This window comes from Brassica oleracea, unplaced genomic scaffold, assembly GCF_000695525.1.
Source record: "Brassica oleracea var. oleracea cultivar TO1000 unplaced genomic scaffold, BOL UnpScaffold00671, whole genome shotgun sequence".
Lineage (NCBI taxonomy): Eukaryota > Viridiplantae > Streptophyta > Magnoliopsida > Brassicales > Brassicaceae > Brassica > Brassica oleracea.
Window position 1 is genome coordinate 17,782 of NW_013617433.1, and position 16,128 is coordinate 33,909.

Genomic DNA, 16,128 nt, shown 5'->3' on the forward strand with positions numbered 1-16,128 from the left:
CCGCGGGACGAGTTTCATGCCCGCCTAACGAGGATGGCTGTTCTGTTTGATTCCCTCATGGCAGTCCGTAAGAAGAATCTGGCCCTGGCGGGCATCGAGGGAGGTCCAGGTGAGATCCAACTACTCAAAGGCGAAGCGGTTCCGACTCTGGACTCTGAAGAGGCTAGGCTACTGTCACATAAGGAGGAAGTGATGGCCTCCGAAGGTGACTTCGATTCGATCCTCTCTCTCCTGAAATCTGAATGCACCCTCACGCCGTGTTTGGAAGAGCCCAAAGGGCAAGGCCGTGCGGCCGAAGAAGGCGAGGGCGATGCAGTCGAGAGAGGTGACGGTGAAGTGGCTGAGGGAGGTGATGGCGAAGCGGTCCCGAGCTCCGATGAGGTCGAGGATGAAGGCGGTGCTCCGAGGAGTGCCTAGGGTAACGATCTCTTCGGGGATTTTCTTTGTTTTGTTTTGGCCTGTTCATAAAGCCGTAATTTGTATGTTCCGGGACTGGCCGTTAGTGGCTTCGAATCCCTGCCCTTGTTAAGGCTTTTTGTAAGATGCTTGGCTCAATCTATAAAACTTTTCGGTTGTTATAAATGGAGAGAACTTTTGTTTTTCGAAGTTAGAGGGCGAGGGTGGGAGTTGTCGTCTCATTCCCCCCCGGATGATCACCGTAACCATCGTTTGTTGAGTATGCGAGTTTACGTGGTTTTCTGCTTTATGCGAAGGCTCGTGAAAACGTACAGATTTAAGTGAAGAGACAAGTTTTGGGATCTCATATCAGGGTGTTGATATTATGCCTTTGAGATGTCAAGATCCAGCAAGGCTGGGTTTAGGGCAAGATCTAGGTTTACTCTCGGACTGAGGCTATGCGATGACAAGTCGGCTTTCATTTTGCCTGTTTGCGATTTTAACCTGATTCGTACCGATATAAAGTCCGCGAATTGTTATCGGCTTATACGACTTGTCTTGATACGAATCGAGCTACCTCCAAAGGCCGTTTGGAGATGCTGACCAAAATTTCGGATTTCTTGTATAGCGCGCTATGGTATCCTTGTCGGATGTAAGAGAGCCTATCCTTTCGAGGGCGGCTGATATCAGTTTAAGACGTTAGGGTTCGTTTGTTGTGATCAGCAAAAAAGAAATGATGCCAGTTTAAAGGCATTTTACCGTTAGAGGTGTATTAATTTTGTTTTGGAAACGAGAACGTCGTTTCTGTAGATGTTGAAAAAATCGTAACTTTAAGTGTGTAGCGACATCTCGCAGAGCTAAAAGTTGACCTCTTCTTTTGTGCCGCATTTGTTCGCGGGCTTTTTTCGAAGAATGCCTCTTTTACGAGCGTTCGGGGGTTTTGTCGGTCTTAGTGTGATAACTTATCGATTTTGCTAAGGCGCTTGAGCGAGTCTTAGATTGCCACTTTAGCCGTTTGGCGAATAGCGGGATTGGCGACCGTAAGGTCGCGTTTTTCCGCAAATTTTTTTGAAAAAGGTCGAGTTTTTTTTTTGGAAAGTCATGGGAGTATACGAGTATGCGTACCCACTCCCCCCCCCTTTTTTAACATGGGGGGGATAGCTGAACTCGCTTGGCGAGCTGCCTACGTACCCTTTTTTCGGGGATCAAGCCATCTCGTAGTTCTTAGTTTCCACGTTGCGATTAGTGGTAGTATTTTTTTAAGATGCATCGCGTTCCAGGTTCTTTGGATCTTGACGTCTTGCATGTTCGCGATTTGGTACGATCCTGGTCGGACCACCTTTATGACCTTGTATGGTCCTTCCCAGTTTGCTCTCAGTTTTTCTGCGTTACGTTCGGCAGTGTTTTGGAAGACTTTGCGCAGAACAAGATCACCTTCCTTGAACCTGCGGTGGCGAACGTTTGAATTGTAGTATTTCGCGGCAGCATGCTGGTAGTTATGGATTCTTATGAGAGCTTGGTCTCGTCGCTCGTTAATGAGATCGAGTTCGTCCAGCAGCATCGCGTTGTTCAGATGTTCTCGTTCGGGGAGGAATCTTCTCCGCACTCCGGGAAATTCTACTTCCGCTGGGATCATGCATTCCGTCCCGTAAACGAGGGCGAAGGGGGTTTCTCCCGTAGCCCGTCTTGGGGTTGTACGATGTGACCAAAGAACTCCTTCAAGCTCATCTGCCCATAGTCCCTTTTTGGCTTCTAAGCGCTTTTTTAACCCGCCAAGGACGGTTTTGTTAATCGTCTCTGCCTGGCCGTTACATTGTGGATATCTAGGAGTTGACTTGTTCAGCCGTATCTTCCACTTCTCGCAGAATGCTTCAAATCGGGTAGAGATGAACTGAGATCCGTTGTCTGTTACGATTTCGTAAGGGACCCTGTGCCTGGTGATAATGTTCTTCCATACGAAGCTCTCGACTTGTACGTCTTTGATACTTGCGTAGGATTCTGCTTCTGCCCACTTTGAGAAGAAATCCGTAAGGACCAAAAGGAAGCGTTTCTGTTTTGAATTGTGTAAAGGTCCGACGATATCCATGGACCATCGTATAAAGGGATACGGAGATGAAATAGACGAGAGGACCTCCGCAGGTTGATGGATGGTGGGCGCGTTCCTTTGGCATTTTTCTCATTTTCGTGCGAATTTTTCGTAGTCTTTGATCATAGTTGGCCAGTTATAACCGTGGCATTTTATTTTGACTGCGAGTGACCTTCCACCAGAGTGGTTTCCGCACGATCTGGAATGGACCTCGTCCATCACTTTTCTTGCTTTCTCTCCCTCGGCTCAGGTCATGAGTGGGCCGGAGAATCTCCATTTGTAGATTTCTCCCTCTACCGTTACATATCGTGCGGCTTGGGTTTTAATTTTGCGTGCCGCCCATTTCTCGGTGGGCAGCGTTCCGTCGGTTATGTAGGCTCGGATCGGCTCTAGCTATGGGCTGGCGCAACCATATTCCGGCTGATCCATCTTTCCTTCTGTTGGATCTTCGATTTCCTCCGCATCTTCGATTTGTCCCCAAATCAGATTGGCGATCACCGGCGGTCCGATGCTCGGATGTTCAATGAATTCCACGGGGATTACTCGTTTTAGTCCTGGATCCGAGCTTGACGCGAGCGCGGCCAAGGCATCTGCCTGGGTATTTTCCGAGCGAGGAATTCTAGTGAGGGCGCATTGGTTGAAGTCTTGGGCCAGGTCCTGGACGAGTTTTAGATATGCATCCATTCTTTCGTCCCTTGGCTCGTATTCTCCGCTGTATTGATTTGCGACTAACTGAGAATCGCAGTAAGCGTGGATGTTGCAAATCTTCAACCCATGGGCTAGTTGTAATCCTTCAATGAGTGCTTCATATTCAGCCTCGTTGTTTGATGCATGGAATTCTAACCGAAACGACTGCTCCAAGATTTCCCCGGTGGGCGACGTGAGCCGACTCCCAATTCCGGATCCTTGTTTGGTCGATGATCCATCGACGTGAAGAACCCAAGTTGAATCTGGTTCCGTGTTTGTCATATCTCCCGTGGGCAATTCTACTAAGAAATCTGCTAGGACCTGAGATTTTGCGCAGGTTCTTGGGCGGTACTCGACATCGTACTCGCTCAGTTCGATTGCCCATTTCGCGAGCCGTCCTGACTGACTCGGACTGTGCAGAACCGTGCGCAGGGGAAAGGTGGTGAGAATCACTATGGTATGAGATTGGAAATATGGCCTGAGCTTTCTCGCCGAGGTTACAACAGCGAATGCTAGTTTTTCCATCAAGGGGTACCGCGTCTCAGCGTCCAGCAAGGTTTTACTCATGTAAAAGATTGGTTTTTGTTCACCCCGTTCTTCTCTGATCAAAACGCCACTTACTGCTGTTGCGGAGACCGCGATGTATAAGAATAGAGGTTCTCCCTCTACTGATTTTGCAAGAACAGGAGGAGTGGCCAGGTAACGCTTCAGCTGTTGGAAAGCCTTTTCGCACTCTTCCGACCATTCGAACTTTTTGTTCCCTTTTAACGTGTCGTAGAAAGGCAGGAACTTGTCCGTCTAACGTGAGATGAAACGGTTCAAAGCTGCGATCCTTCCGGTTAGCCTTTGGACTTCTCGTGTTGTCTTTGGTGAGACCATTTCTATCAGTGCGTTTATCTGTTTGGGGTTGGCCTCAATCCCGCGACACGTGACCAGATAACCGAGAAACTCTCCTGATGCGACTGCGAAGCTACATTTTGCCGGGTTTAGTTTCATGTAGGTTCAGCCTTGCGAAGCACTCTTCCAAGTGGGATACGTGGTCGTGTTTGTCAAGGGATTTTACGAGCATGTCATCGATGTACACTTCCATAGTCTTTCCGAGCTGTTCGGAGAACATTCGATTGACAAGTCGCTGGTAAGTAGCACCCGCATTCTTGAGACCGAAAGGCCTTACCTTGTAGCAATACATTCCGCGGTGGGTGATGAATGCGGTCTTGTGGCGATCGTCAGGATTCATCATGATTTGATTGTACCCGAAGAAGGCGTCCATGAATGATAAAAGTTCGTTCCATGCTGTTGCTTCGACCAGTCGGTCAATGTGCGGAAGTGGAAAGCAATCTTTTGGACAGGCCTTGTTGAGATCGGTGAAGTCGACGCATACTCGCCATTTGCCGTTTTTCTTTTTGACCACGACGGGGTATCTGACTTCTGTTATTGACCCTACTTTGAGGAGTTTCTCAACTTTCTCATTTACCGCTGTAGCACGCTCTGGTCCTAGCTTCCGTCTTTTTTGTTTTACGGGTTTGTAGGTCGGGTCAATGTTGAGTTCGTGACATGTTATGCCGATGTCGATTCCTGGCATATCCTCTGCGGCCTAAGCGAACGTATCGAGGTTCTTTTCAAGACAAGCCATGAGCTCTGTTCTCAATGGTTTCAGAGGTTGGCTCCGATCTCGACGCATCGTTCTGGGCGGGATTCGTCGAGACAGACCGAGATTACAGGTTCGCAAGTTGGTTTGCGCTTCCCTTCTAGAGCTTCGACCCTCTGTGACTGCCAGAAGACTTCCGAGTCTTGCTCTGGGGCGCCCTCGTCGAGAGCCAGCTTTCTTTTCTTCTTGTGGGAAGCTTAGATCGCAAAGTTCTTTCTTTTTAACTCAGCGGCGAAACATACTTGTGACATCCTGTGGTCTCCTTGAATTGTTTCGACTCCATGAGGCGTCGGAAATTTAAGGCATAGGTGGAATGTCGATGGGATCGCTCTCATGGAATTCAGCCATGGAGTTCCAATGATTATATTGTACGATGTTGGGCGATCGACGACCAAGAATTCCGTGATATTTACGACGCTCCCAGCTTTAACCAAGAGGTTGATTGAGCCGAGGGTCATAGTAGTGTCTCCTGAGAGTCCGAAGATTGGACTGGGACCTTCCGTGATGGCGCACATGTCGATTTCCATTCTCTCGAGGGTGCTTTTATAGATAATGTTGGCCGAGCATCCGGTGTCGACCAACACTCTTGCTACGTCGATGTCCTGGATGGTCAGTTCGATGACAAGGAGATGGTTGTGAGGTTTGACCTGGTCAGCCGTTGCTCTGTCCTTGAAAGAGACTACATCGTGAGCTACTGGAGCGGACATCTTGTATCTTTAATCGTTTGTGATTTTTGAGTTAGAGAATTCGACCCCCCCTACTTCTAGTGCCAAACTGTGGGAACCGGAATTCACACCGTCGATTTTAATGAATAAGTATGGAGGAAAACCAAGAAAACTCGATTTTCCCTGAAGGTCCGAATTCTCTGCGTAATCACTTTCAGAGCGTAAAAAGATAGATAGCAAGATAAAGATAAATAATCGCTCGGAGGCGTTTTATTAATGAAATAGTATGAATACATGACTTCTCCGAGAGGAGTAGATATATGCTTACTAGAAAAAAGCAGAACAGAAAGGCGGCAAAACGTTCTAAGCCTTGCATAGCTAGTCTAACCACCTAAGTTCTAAGTTCCCTAAGCTAGCAGGAGTTCTCTAAGTCTAAATTCTCGGATCCCTTTTCTTCTACTCCAGCTCTCCTTATATAGTTGTTTTAGGTCGGTGGCCCATTTACTCCTTGGCCTTTGGGCCCAAGTTTATCTCTTTTGGGAATATTCCATTTTTTGTCGATCTTTGTAGTTATCCTCGATTCCTGATATTTATCTTCGAAAACTTAACGTTTATCCTACTTCTACGAGTTAGGATAAACCGTCATAATTCCCATTGGGCTCGGGTCCCTACTAAATCGTAGATTGGCCTCTAGACACGTTTAGATCCTCTCGGGACGTTTTTAGGCCTTCGGGCTTTTCTACGATTTTAGTCGTAAAACTTCGAGAGTAACTCCGATCGAGACGGAACGAGAGGTATATGATCCAAAAGTCAGATATCACAACTATATAGAGGACACGAGAGTCGAAACGAGTCGAACTGGCCGAGATTGGATTGTCCTCGCCCCAGGGCGAGGTGAACCGGGCGCGGATCGTCTTCGCCCATGGGCGAGGTGACCGTGGTGCTGGTCGTTCCCGCCCATGGGTGAGGTGACCTTGGTGATGGTTGTCCTCGCCCATGGGCGAGGCGGACAAGTGAGAACGGTCCGGTTCTCGGGTCTTGACCTGTCTCTTTTCGTACCGATCTTTCCGGAAACCCTCGTCCATAAGTATTTGTATTATTCCGATCTTTCTTTCTTGAAGTCTTTCGTGAAGAATTTGCTAAAATGATAATCTTAGCCATTGACTAGTTACACTAGTTACCCGGATAACTTTGGATGAAGAAGAGAATCCCTATTCCCTTTGCTAAGGTATCAGACCGTTGCATGGGAAGATGAGGCGCGTGTGACAGGCTGGAGAAGAGCTGGATAAAGCAAAGGGAGCTTTATGCACAATGAAGAAGCTTATTTGATTGTTTGAATTAAAGCAAACCTTATCTCTTGTAATAGTGCCTCTTTATGAAACCCTCATCCTAGTGTTGCCTCCTCATATATATTGTAAATTCTGATCAGATTAATAATTAAGAAGTTTGGGATTATCTTTCTAGACTCTCTCTCTTGTTCATGATGATTCTTAAATACTCTTAAACATGATTACTACATAATCTCTCTACAAATCTCCCATTAATCTTCTCTAATCTACCTTTAATCTCTCCATACCTACTCTATTCTCTAAAATCATATATCCTACTGGAAGGCTTGGCGTTCAATGGAAATTGCTTTGGAATATGCCAAAGGAAACTCACTAGGCTCTTACAATCTACTTCCTGATTACCTCCATAAACTAGCAGAAGAAAACCCTGGAACCCTAGCTGAGATTGAAACTGAATACAACGAGAACATAGGAAACAGGTTTAAATTCATGTTTCTAGCTATGGGTGCTTCTATTATGGGATTTGAGCACATGAGAAAAGTTGTAGTTGTCGATGGAACCCATTTGAGAGGAAAATATGCTGGGTGTCTTCTAACTGCATCTGCCCAAGACGGCAATTACCAAGTGTTTCCACTAGCCATTGCTATCATCGACAGAGAAAATGATAACTCGTGGGAGTGTTTCTTCAAAAAGTTACAAGCATTCGTTCCAAATACACACAATATCATGTTTGTATCTGATAGACATTCATCTATCTATTACAGATTGGCCAAGGTAAGTAAAGGCTTTATAATATTACATAACTGGTTTTATATCCGGAAATTATATGTATGAATGATAATATTGTTATATCCGGAAATTTAAAGTTTTGCCGGATAATGTATCAGGCTTATCCAGAAGCAAAACACTGTGCATGCATCCTTCATTTAAAGAGAAATATCAAGACTTATTCCAAAGATAAGAATCTAGGATTCTTGGTTGCAAAAGCTGGAAGGGCATATAGGTTGGCTGACTTCTACAAGATTTTCAATGAGATAAAACATGTCAATGCCTCTTGTGCATATTATCTAATTGGAATAGGATTTGAGCATTGGGCACATTCCCATTTCCCCGGACGTCGTTACAATATTATGACGAGTAACATTGCAGAATCATGGAATGCAGTGCTTCGTGAGGCCAGAGAATACCCTATGTTGGCCCTTGTAGAATTTATTAGGGCAAAGCTAATGTCTTGGTTTTCTACTAGGGGCTCAACAATCTCAGCAAGTTTAGACAATTTCACACCGAAAGTAATGGAAATTCTCGTAGTTAATTTCGAGTCTTCGGCAGGTTTCGAAGTGAAGAAAATAAAACACTTGGAGTATGAAGTACGGAACAAGGAAGAGTGTTCTTTCCACGTCGACATTTCCAAACGATTTTGTTGTTGTTTTGAGTTTCAACTCCTCGAAATTCCTTGTCAACATGCAATAGCAGCGGCCATCGTAGCCAAGGTAAAAGTCGATTCATTGGTAGCTGAAGAGTACACCCAGAATGCAATGGTTGCTGCCTATGTGGGCAGTGTCGCTCCAGTGATTCATACCGATAATATCATAGAACTCACTGGTCAATTGTCAGAGTTAGATATGCTTCCACCATCTAGCAGGCGTCCCCCTGGCCGTCCACGTAAGAAACGTTTCCTATCTCGTGGCGAAGTTCGTGTAAGTACTTTAAATAATTTATAATGTCTAATTATATTATGGTTAATATGTTTTTCGTTGAATTAATTATTTATTTTGTACTGTTTAATAGATGAAGACACCAAGAAGACATACTGTATGTAGTCGTTGCAAAGGTTGTGGTCACAATCGTGCAACATGCAAAACCCCTATCAGTTAAGATGTGTTACTAATAAGAAAGGGATATTCCCGGTGATGGAGTTGTACGGAAAGAGGAAGGATAAAGAATTAAGTTTGTTAAGCCAAACAACTACTATCTGTTTATATCTAATATGTGATTACCTATATGGTGTGAGAGCTGTAGTTGTGATGGAATACTGGTTGTTAAATAAATTAATGAAATCCCTTTCTATATTAGTCTTGCATTTTATATATCCATAACGAGGGAATGTTATATATATCCGGTTATGCATAGTAACATATTATACATGGTTGAGGTGTTGGTTGGGCCTCCTAAAGTCTAATACGTTTATAATTCATATTTCCCATTCCCAACTAAAACTTCTCGAAAGATGTTATGTAATTTTGTTTGTGTATGTTGTCAACATGATTTGATTATTGCAAAATTTTGTATATGATCAGAGGATATCTATCTAATCCAATGTATATATAAAACAATTATAGCGAGTTTGATTAATGACGACTCTCGTTAATAATAAATAAACTATAGTGTAGGAATTAATAATTCATATTTGGAAATCAACATGATTATAGGTTCCTTAATGCCTAACCTAATATGACAATATGACAAAACGTAAATCATATAATTAGACTACTCAAGGGAAGTCTTTCCAAGTCGGGCGCGTGTATGACTAATAACATATGCTTTTGTTTCGTTTGCATGTAGTGGAATATTTTTGTCATATGCATCAGAATTCGAATCTCATCATGATATCTATACTAGAGTAGCCAGCTAAGATGTTTATTATATTTGCATATATGGAAAAATTTGATCTTATCTGCGTACTTGTTTACTTTCTTTGCCTATATATCCAAGAAAACTCAATACTATTTCCTCTCACACCTCAACAACTAAAATCTTTCTTTTTAAGATGTCAACACCTCTGCGTGTGAGTTTATATCACAGAGCATGGCAGCGTAACGATGACGGTTATTGGATTTTCCAGAGAAAGCCAAGCGATCTCGAGTATACAGTGTTGGTTAAACCGAACGAGAGTTTCGATGATTTGGAAACTATCATCCGAGATCGTTATAAACTAAAGCCTAAAACACCCTTGGCGATGGCTTACCACCCCCCATAATGGATGCTTGAACTAGATGGGACTCGGAGGCCACCGATTACTGTGAGTACAACTTCCGAAGTAGAAGCTATGATGCATCTCCGCTCAGGGTTCACAGATCTAAAACTTTGCATTTCATCTGGATACGAAGATGTTGGCCATTTCCATTTTCTCAACAAGACAACGTTTACCGTCGGCGGTGCAACATTTGTGTTCAATGGTTATTAACCAAATTTGGAAAATGTATCGTAGGGTTTAGTTTATAAAAAACGTTTTTATTCGTAAAATGTTTTTGTAGGTTATAATGATCGCGAACTCTTCGGCAGCAAGGATGTTCTTGAAGAGATATTTACCGAACATGAGATGGTTTCAATCTAGAGGGCCCATCTTAAAATTACAAACGCTAGGCAAAACCGACAAGAAAACGCCGCTGAATCAAGTGTGTCATCAAATCAGTTAACCGAAGAAGGTTAGTTACAGATAATCATACGATTTTTAAAATGATTATGCTAGGTTGTTAATTATCTTTTAATATTTTAGATGCATCTGGATCATCTCCGTCACTTCCTGGAGAGTAAAGCAATCGGTGGCTATGTTCGTGGGCAGAAGCAATAAAAAATAACATCAGTTCAAGTTGTTTTCTTAAATCGTATGGTCTATTGTTCCGTTTTAAATTCTGAATAATGAAAGGCTGTGGTGTCTTTATCTAAGGATTTCCTCTGTTTCGATTGTTATGTTTGTCTTCTTCTTTGGTTTCGTGTCTGTATGTCCCAAACTTATCTTTTTTCATATGTAATATAATCGTTTCGAACTAGTTACAATTGTCGGTGAATGTGGTTTTTCCTAAGATGTAATACCACTACATCTTACCTTGGAATTCAAAATACAGTACTCTATTACCTTTATGTTTACAAATTACCCATTACTAGTTATATTGGTTCAGGATAAGATAATGGTCACAACTTTAATATCTGATAATCATCATTGTAGCTGGAGAGGCGGGTGATTATATAAGGTGCAGAATACATAATCCCATTAACATAGATCGTATTAAATTGTGTAATTTTCAATCAGCAAACTTTAACAAAATTAATTTTGAAAATTTTGTTCATATCAATTCTCCAATTAGACCTGTCAGTATAACGGCCAAAATAATGGGAAATTTGTCGTTTGATGATCATCAAACCACAATATCTGACTTTTCTAAGAAGTTTTATGTTAACAATTAGTTAAATTAAAGTTAAATTATAGCCAAATAAACATCAATCATGTGAACGAAGATGTGTGTTATCATTATAGATGACCACTTAGTTGGCTCCAATGATCCTTTGTTGATCTCGGCTAATTATCCGGATATTATTCGCTATATCGGTAGCTATTAATAATATCCAGCTTAACTGATCAAAAAAATAAACTTATTGTGTTTCATAATCTGTTTCACTTGTTCATACCTATAATTTGCATATACGGAACTCGAATAATCAATTATGTAAAAGTGTACATACATGACATACTAATATAAATAATTATACTCTAGGAAAACAAAATAGACAGTTCTCAAACATCGCATTCGTCTTAAATCCTTACTTGGAAAACAGAGTCTAATGTAACCAATTCTACAAATTCAATGTATAAACAACAAACTAGAGTTTCATGTGGTACTCATAGAGCATAACAGCGACCCTTTGCGCCTCAGAAGCTAAGATATGGGGTGCGATACAACGAAATATTTCAATTCCAGAGAGAGAATGTGTCTTCATTAGCAAAACCGACGTTAACGAAGAATCTGCTGATATGATGTTCTGCGGAACGGTTTTTGCTCTTTCAACAACCATTGGCATCAGTTGAGAATTTGAAATTTGCAGCCCAGCTTGTTTCATTAGGTAAGGAAACATCTCTGATATTGGTTTAAGTTCAGAACTCATCGAAGCTTCACTCCTTAGCGAGGTGTTGCAATAAAAAACTGTAATGATCCAAGAGGAAGCATCCACACACAAGCTGACCCAGTGTTTCTTATCCAGATTAAAAGGGAAATATAAATGATAGTGATCAGGATGATGGTCCATCACCTCTCCAAACACTTTTACCAGACCCTTTGTGAACATATGTTTTTCCTTTGCCGGTATTTTGGAGAATTTGAAGTAGTTCCTAGACACAGAGGCAACGAACTTGGTATAAAAAAATACCAACTTTTTGCCCTCGACCGAAAGAGACTGCTTAGCATATGAAAAGCTAAGATGCTTCATGAGTACATCCATCACCTACAAAGAATTATATTAATAGGTGGAGCAATTTTTAACGATAACAAAGAAGATTTTACTACCTTTGAAGAGTATGGCCTGGCCTTTTCGACAATGTCAATAATGTCTTTATTTGAAACTTGACACCTTCCAAGATGAATAACACTAGTATGGATATTAATATATTGATAGACACAAATAGATCTTAATATATCTGGATAGAAATAAGATAATCGAATAACTTACAAATGGGATTTCAGCTTTTGGGCAAGTTTTGTATACTTTTGTGTATATTCCCAAGAATCAGCTTTGCCATACACAACCATTTGGGATTCCCTTGCTCTATTTAATATATCTGGACTACACTGGAAAACATCAACGAGGCCATGGGTAACTGTTTTTTGTCTTTTGCCTCTCCTGCATTCTTGTAAATCAAAAGGATTATCTTTTTCCACTGCGACTTGTTCAGCAGCCGACCCGTTCACCAGGTCATCATTGTTATCTTCCTGGGACAAACCAAGGGAGAACGACGGAATCTCAATAACCTGGAACAATTCCATCTCAGAAATCTAAAACGATAAGTCCTAGTGTTATAATTTTAACCACCAAACTAACAAAGTTAAAACTACTATGGATTTTACATTTTGTACCTGCTCTACGGAAGTTGACGGAAGCAACGTTGGATTCAGAAAGTTTCGTAGCCGCAAACTCTTTCTACGTTGTGGGAGCTTAGCCTGACTGTCTTTTTCGACCGTTTCTGGCTCTTGAGAGGATCTACCGTTAGTGTGATCCTGTCTTTCTTCCTGTGACAAACCAAGCGAGAATGATGAATTCTCAATAAATGGGAACGGATCCCTCAGGGCCATCTAAATAATATAAGTCTTAATGTCAAGAAAAACCATTCGGTCTAGAACAAAGTTAAGTTTAACAGCAAAGAAACAAAAAAAATTTACCTCTAAACTTCCGGTTTGGAGACTTTGGGTAGCTACCTGGAAAAATAGGCACTATGTTAATATCCAAAGCTTTATTACCATAACCTAATTGAAACGTCTACTATCATTAACTGGGGACCAAAACTTTACCGTCTTTGACGCTGGAGGATGTTCCATTTGATTGTCCAAAGATGTGACATTGGGAGGGGGAGTTAATCCAGATATATCTGCCGACAAACCTCTGATTGGAGAATCCTATTACTTAAACACGTTGCATTAATATAGAACTTTGTCAAATATTTTGAAATTTTAGTACTCATACGAGTAAATATATAACAAATTAAAAGAGTGGATTAGTAATGCAAAAAGTATGCTTACATGTATATCACCCTCGGGAAAATGTGGTGGTTCATCCTGAACAAATGTTTTCTCACTTGGTTGAACCTATATTTTACAAGATATTTAGCTCGCAAATAACAACATTAATGAAATAAGCATACTGTATCCGGAGAACTAAAATATTAACCAATATGCCAAACGCTTATGGGATATATATCATAAATCCGGAAAACAAAACTATTGTTTTGGATTAATTTCTCGACCAAATATTCGAGCGTCGACTATTACTGCTGAAAATATATATCACTCTAACACAATGTTTGAACATTAAACATTGTCTATGAAATTTATTTTTAGATGGTTTTAGAGAACTTACATTTTCGGTATCATTGGACGTCGGGTCAGAGTTGTTCAAGTCTTGCACCGATGATGGCTGTGACTTTGAATTGATAATGGGATCCTGATGTTGATTCTTAAGCATGGTTTCAATACTTTGGATGATATCTCCCTTCATCTGAAACAGTTTTTGCTCTAACATTGGAACCATGACGGACTCTATCATTGACTTGATCTTATTCTCTACAAGCATTCCAACCCGAGACTCCATTGAGGCGAATTCCTGAGTAGCAGCCTTGACAGTTGCACTTAGATTCTTTGTTGTTTCACGAAATCGAGAAATTTCAGTCTTCATTTTGTCATACAGAAGCGTAGCAAACTTCGAGTCTGAGACAGTTTCAGGAACCACTGCTTTCTTACCAGCCTTTGTTTCTTTCTTCTTACCCTTTCCCTTACCACCCATGCGTTCAACGTCAGCCATGGTTAAACCCCTCTTGAACATCGAATTGTTGAAATCATGTTTTTCAGAGAGTAAACGCAAAACATTTTCAACCTTTGGATCGGTTTCCTCGTCGGAGTAATCCTCATATTCATTGTCCACAGGATGGGAAGAATCGTCTTCAATGATAAATTTCACAGGTACCTAAATCCATTATTAACATCCAACTTTTAAATATAAACTTTAATAAAAAATTTAAACTACTATATATAAAGAATGATCCGGATAGATTTGATTGTACCTCACATTTCTGATCAACATCCCTAGCATGTCCTGGGCTCAATGTCAGTCGCTTATTACGCTATTTATGAAGATCATCGTCTTCCCTATCTGAGTCTGACTCGGAACAAGAAGAACCAGCTTCTTGCATAACCTCCGTTAGAGCCGGCACCGCCTCAACCATTAATAATTGCATAGCGTGTACAAAACCTTTAAGGGCGAAGGTGTTCTGATAAAGCGCTACCTCATCTCTTTCCTTGATGCTAGTCATTAGCATATCAAACGCAAGTCTTCCCCAAGGAAACAAAAAGAATTCGTTCAAATCTTTAATCATCTCTACATACTCTTTTGGAATCTTAGACTTCAAATTTGTCGGCATCAAAACAGACGAGACCAGAGCAAGAAGGGCATACTTAATTCTAATCTCTTTGTCGACTACTGTTTTCTTTCGTAACAACCTAATCACCGATGAAACACTAACAACGTAAGTACCACCAAACAGAGTAGGCCAATACAGAGTTTCTGCCATTCGCTCTTTCTTGTTTTTCCGTGATATTTTGGGGAATTTCCCACATGGTAAGCCAGTCACAATAGCGAATTCCCTTAAAGAAAATCTAATCGGATTTCCAGCGAAACGAAACCAAACTTGGTTCTTCTGGTTTACCTTTAGTTGTCTTGAAAGAATATATCGAGCAAACCTCCCGGAGAATGCTGGTTTATCTGCGAGATCGATAAATTTGCCAAAGGTAGAAGCTTTGATAAACTGGATTTCGTCGTCGGACAAAGCTCTTAGGATTGACCGGATTCCACTTGAACGGTGATAGGCAAGAACTCGTACGCCAACTGGTTCTTCACCATCGGGAAACATGCGGTCAAGAACTTCGATCATCTCGACCATATCTTCTGACTTGGAAGAAATGGGTGAGTCAACCAGGCGAACTCGAACCATGATTCTTTGAGTAAAGAAAACTGAATTATGTCCGGTAAATTGAGAATTCAGAAACTTACAAATATATTTCTAAAAGCTGCAAAGTCCGTGGATTGGTCTGTAGAACGGTTACAATAATTCATACATGCAATTTCTTTGCTTGGATGGAATATTTCATCGAAAACATAGGTATTGGTAGTATCGGTTTTTCTTTAGTCTACGCATGCAGTGGCCCTTGTCCGAGCCGATCGCGTAATTGTGCGCTCCTTGGAGATCCTCCCCCTCGTGATGGACGTACTTGTCGTTACGAGGGTTCTTCTTCTTCGTTTTTGGATCTACATCTTTCGAGGATGGTCTCGCCGACTTATGTTTTTGCGATAAGACTTTCGTTTCTTCCTCGATCATGATGTAGTCCGTCGCCTTGTGGATGGCGTCCTGGATCGTCCGTTGTTTGTCGAGGGATATCCATTTTCTGAATTTCGACTTGTACCAGAGCGCCTTTCTGAGCGCATCGATGGCTACTTTGTCGCTTATCCCGCTGACCCTGAACATTACCAACTTGAATCGGCTGATGAACTCGCGGAGGGGTTCATCTTCCCTCTGGGACAGACTCCAGAGATCGACATCGGAAGTTTCCCTATCTATGAACATAGAGTATTGCTTGAGAAATTCCGATGCGAGCTGTCGGAAACTTCCGATAGAGTTTCGCTTAAGGCGTGCAAACCATTCGAGGGCTGCTCCTTCTAGATTCTCGACGAACAGGCGGCAGTAGCCGACGTCTCTTTCGCCGTCCTTCAGCCTCGCTCTTCCCATCGTGATGTGGAAAGCCTGAAGGTGCGCTCTCGGATCGGTCGTACCATCATACTTCGGTATTTTGATTTTTCCTGGATCGGATACCTTCATATCTG

At 41.9% G+C, this 16,128-nt stretch overlaps 1 protein-coding gene across 1 annotated transcript; it reads left to right on the forward strand.

Annotated features, from left to right (window-relative positions):
• Positions 1–7,107: 7,107 nt before the first annotated feature.
• LOC106319872 lies at positions 7,108–8,646 on the forward strand. The gene is made up of 3 exons (XM_013758275.1): positions 7,108–7,545; positions 7,659–8,468; positions 8,560–8,646. Exons 1-3 carry the CDS (start codon positions 7,108–7,110, stop codon positions 8,644–8,646), a joined length of 1,335 nt encoding a protein of 444 aa, XP_013613729.1.
• The last annotated feature ends 7,482 nt before the right edge of the window (positions 8,647–16,128 follow it).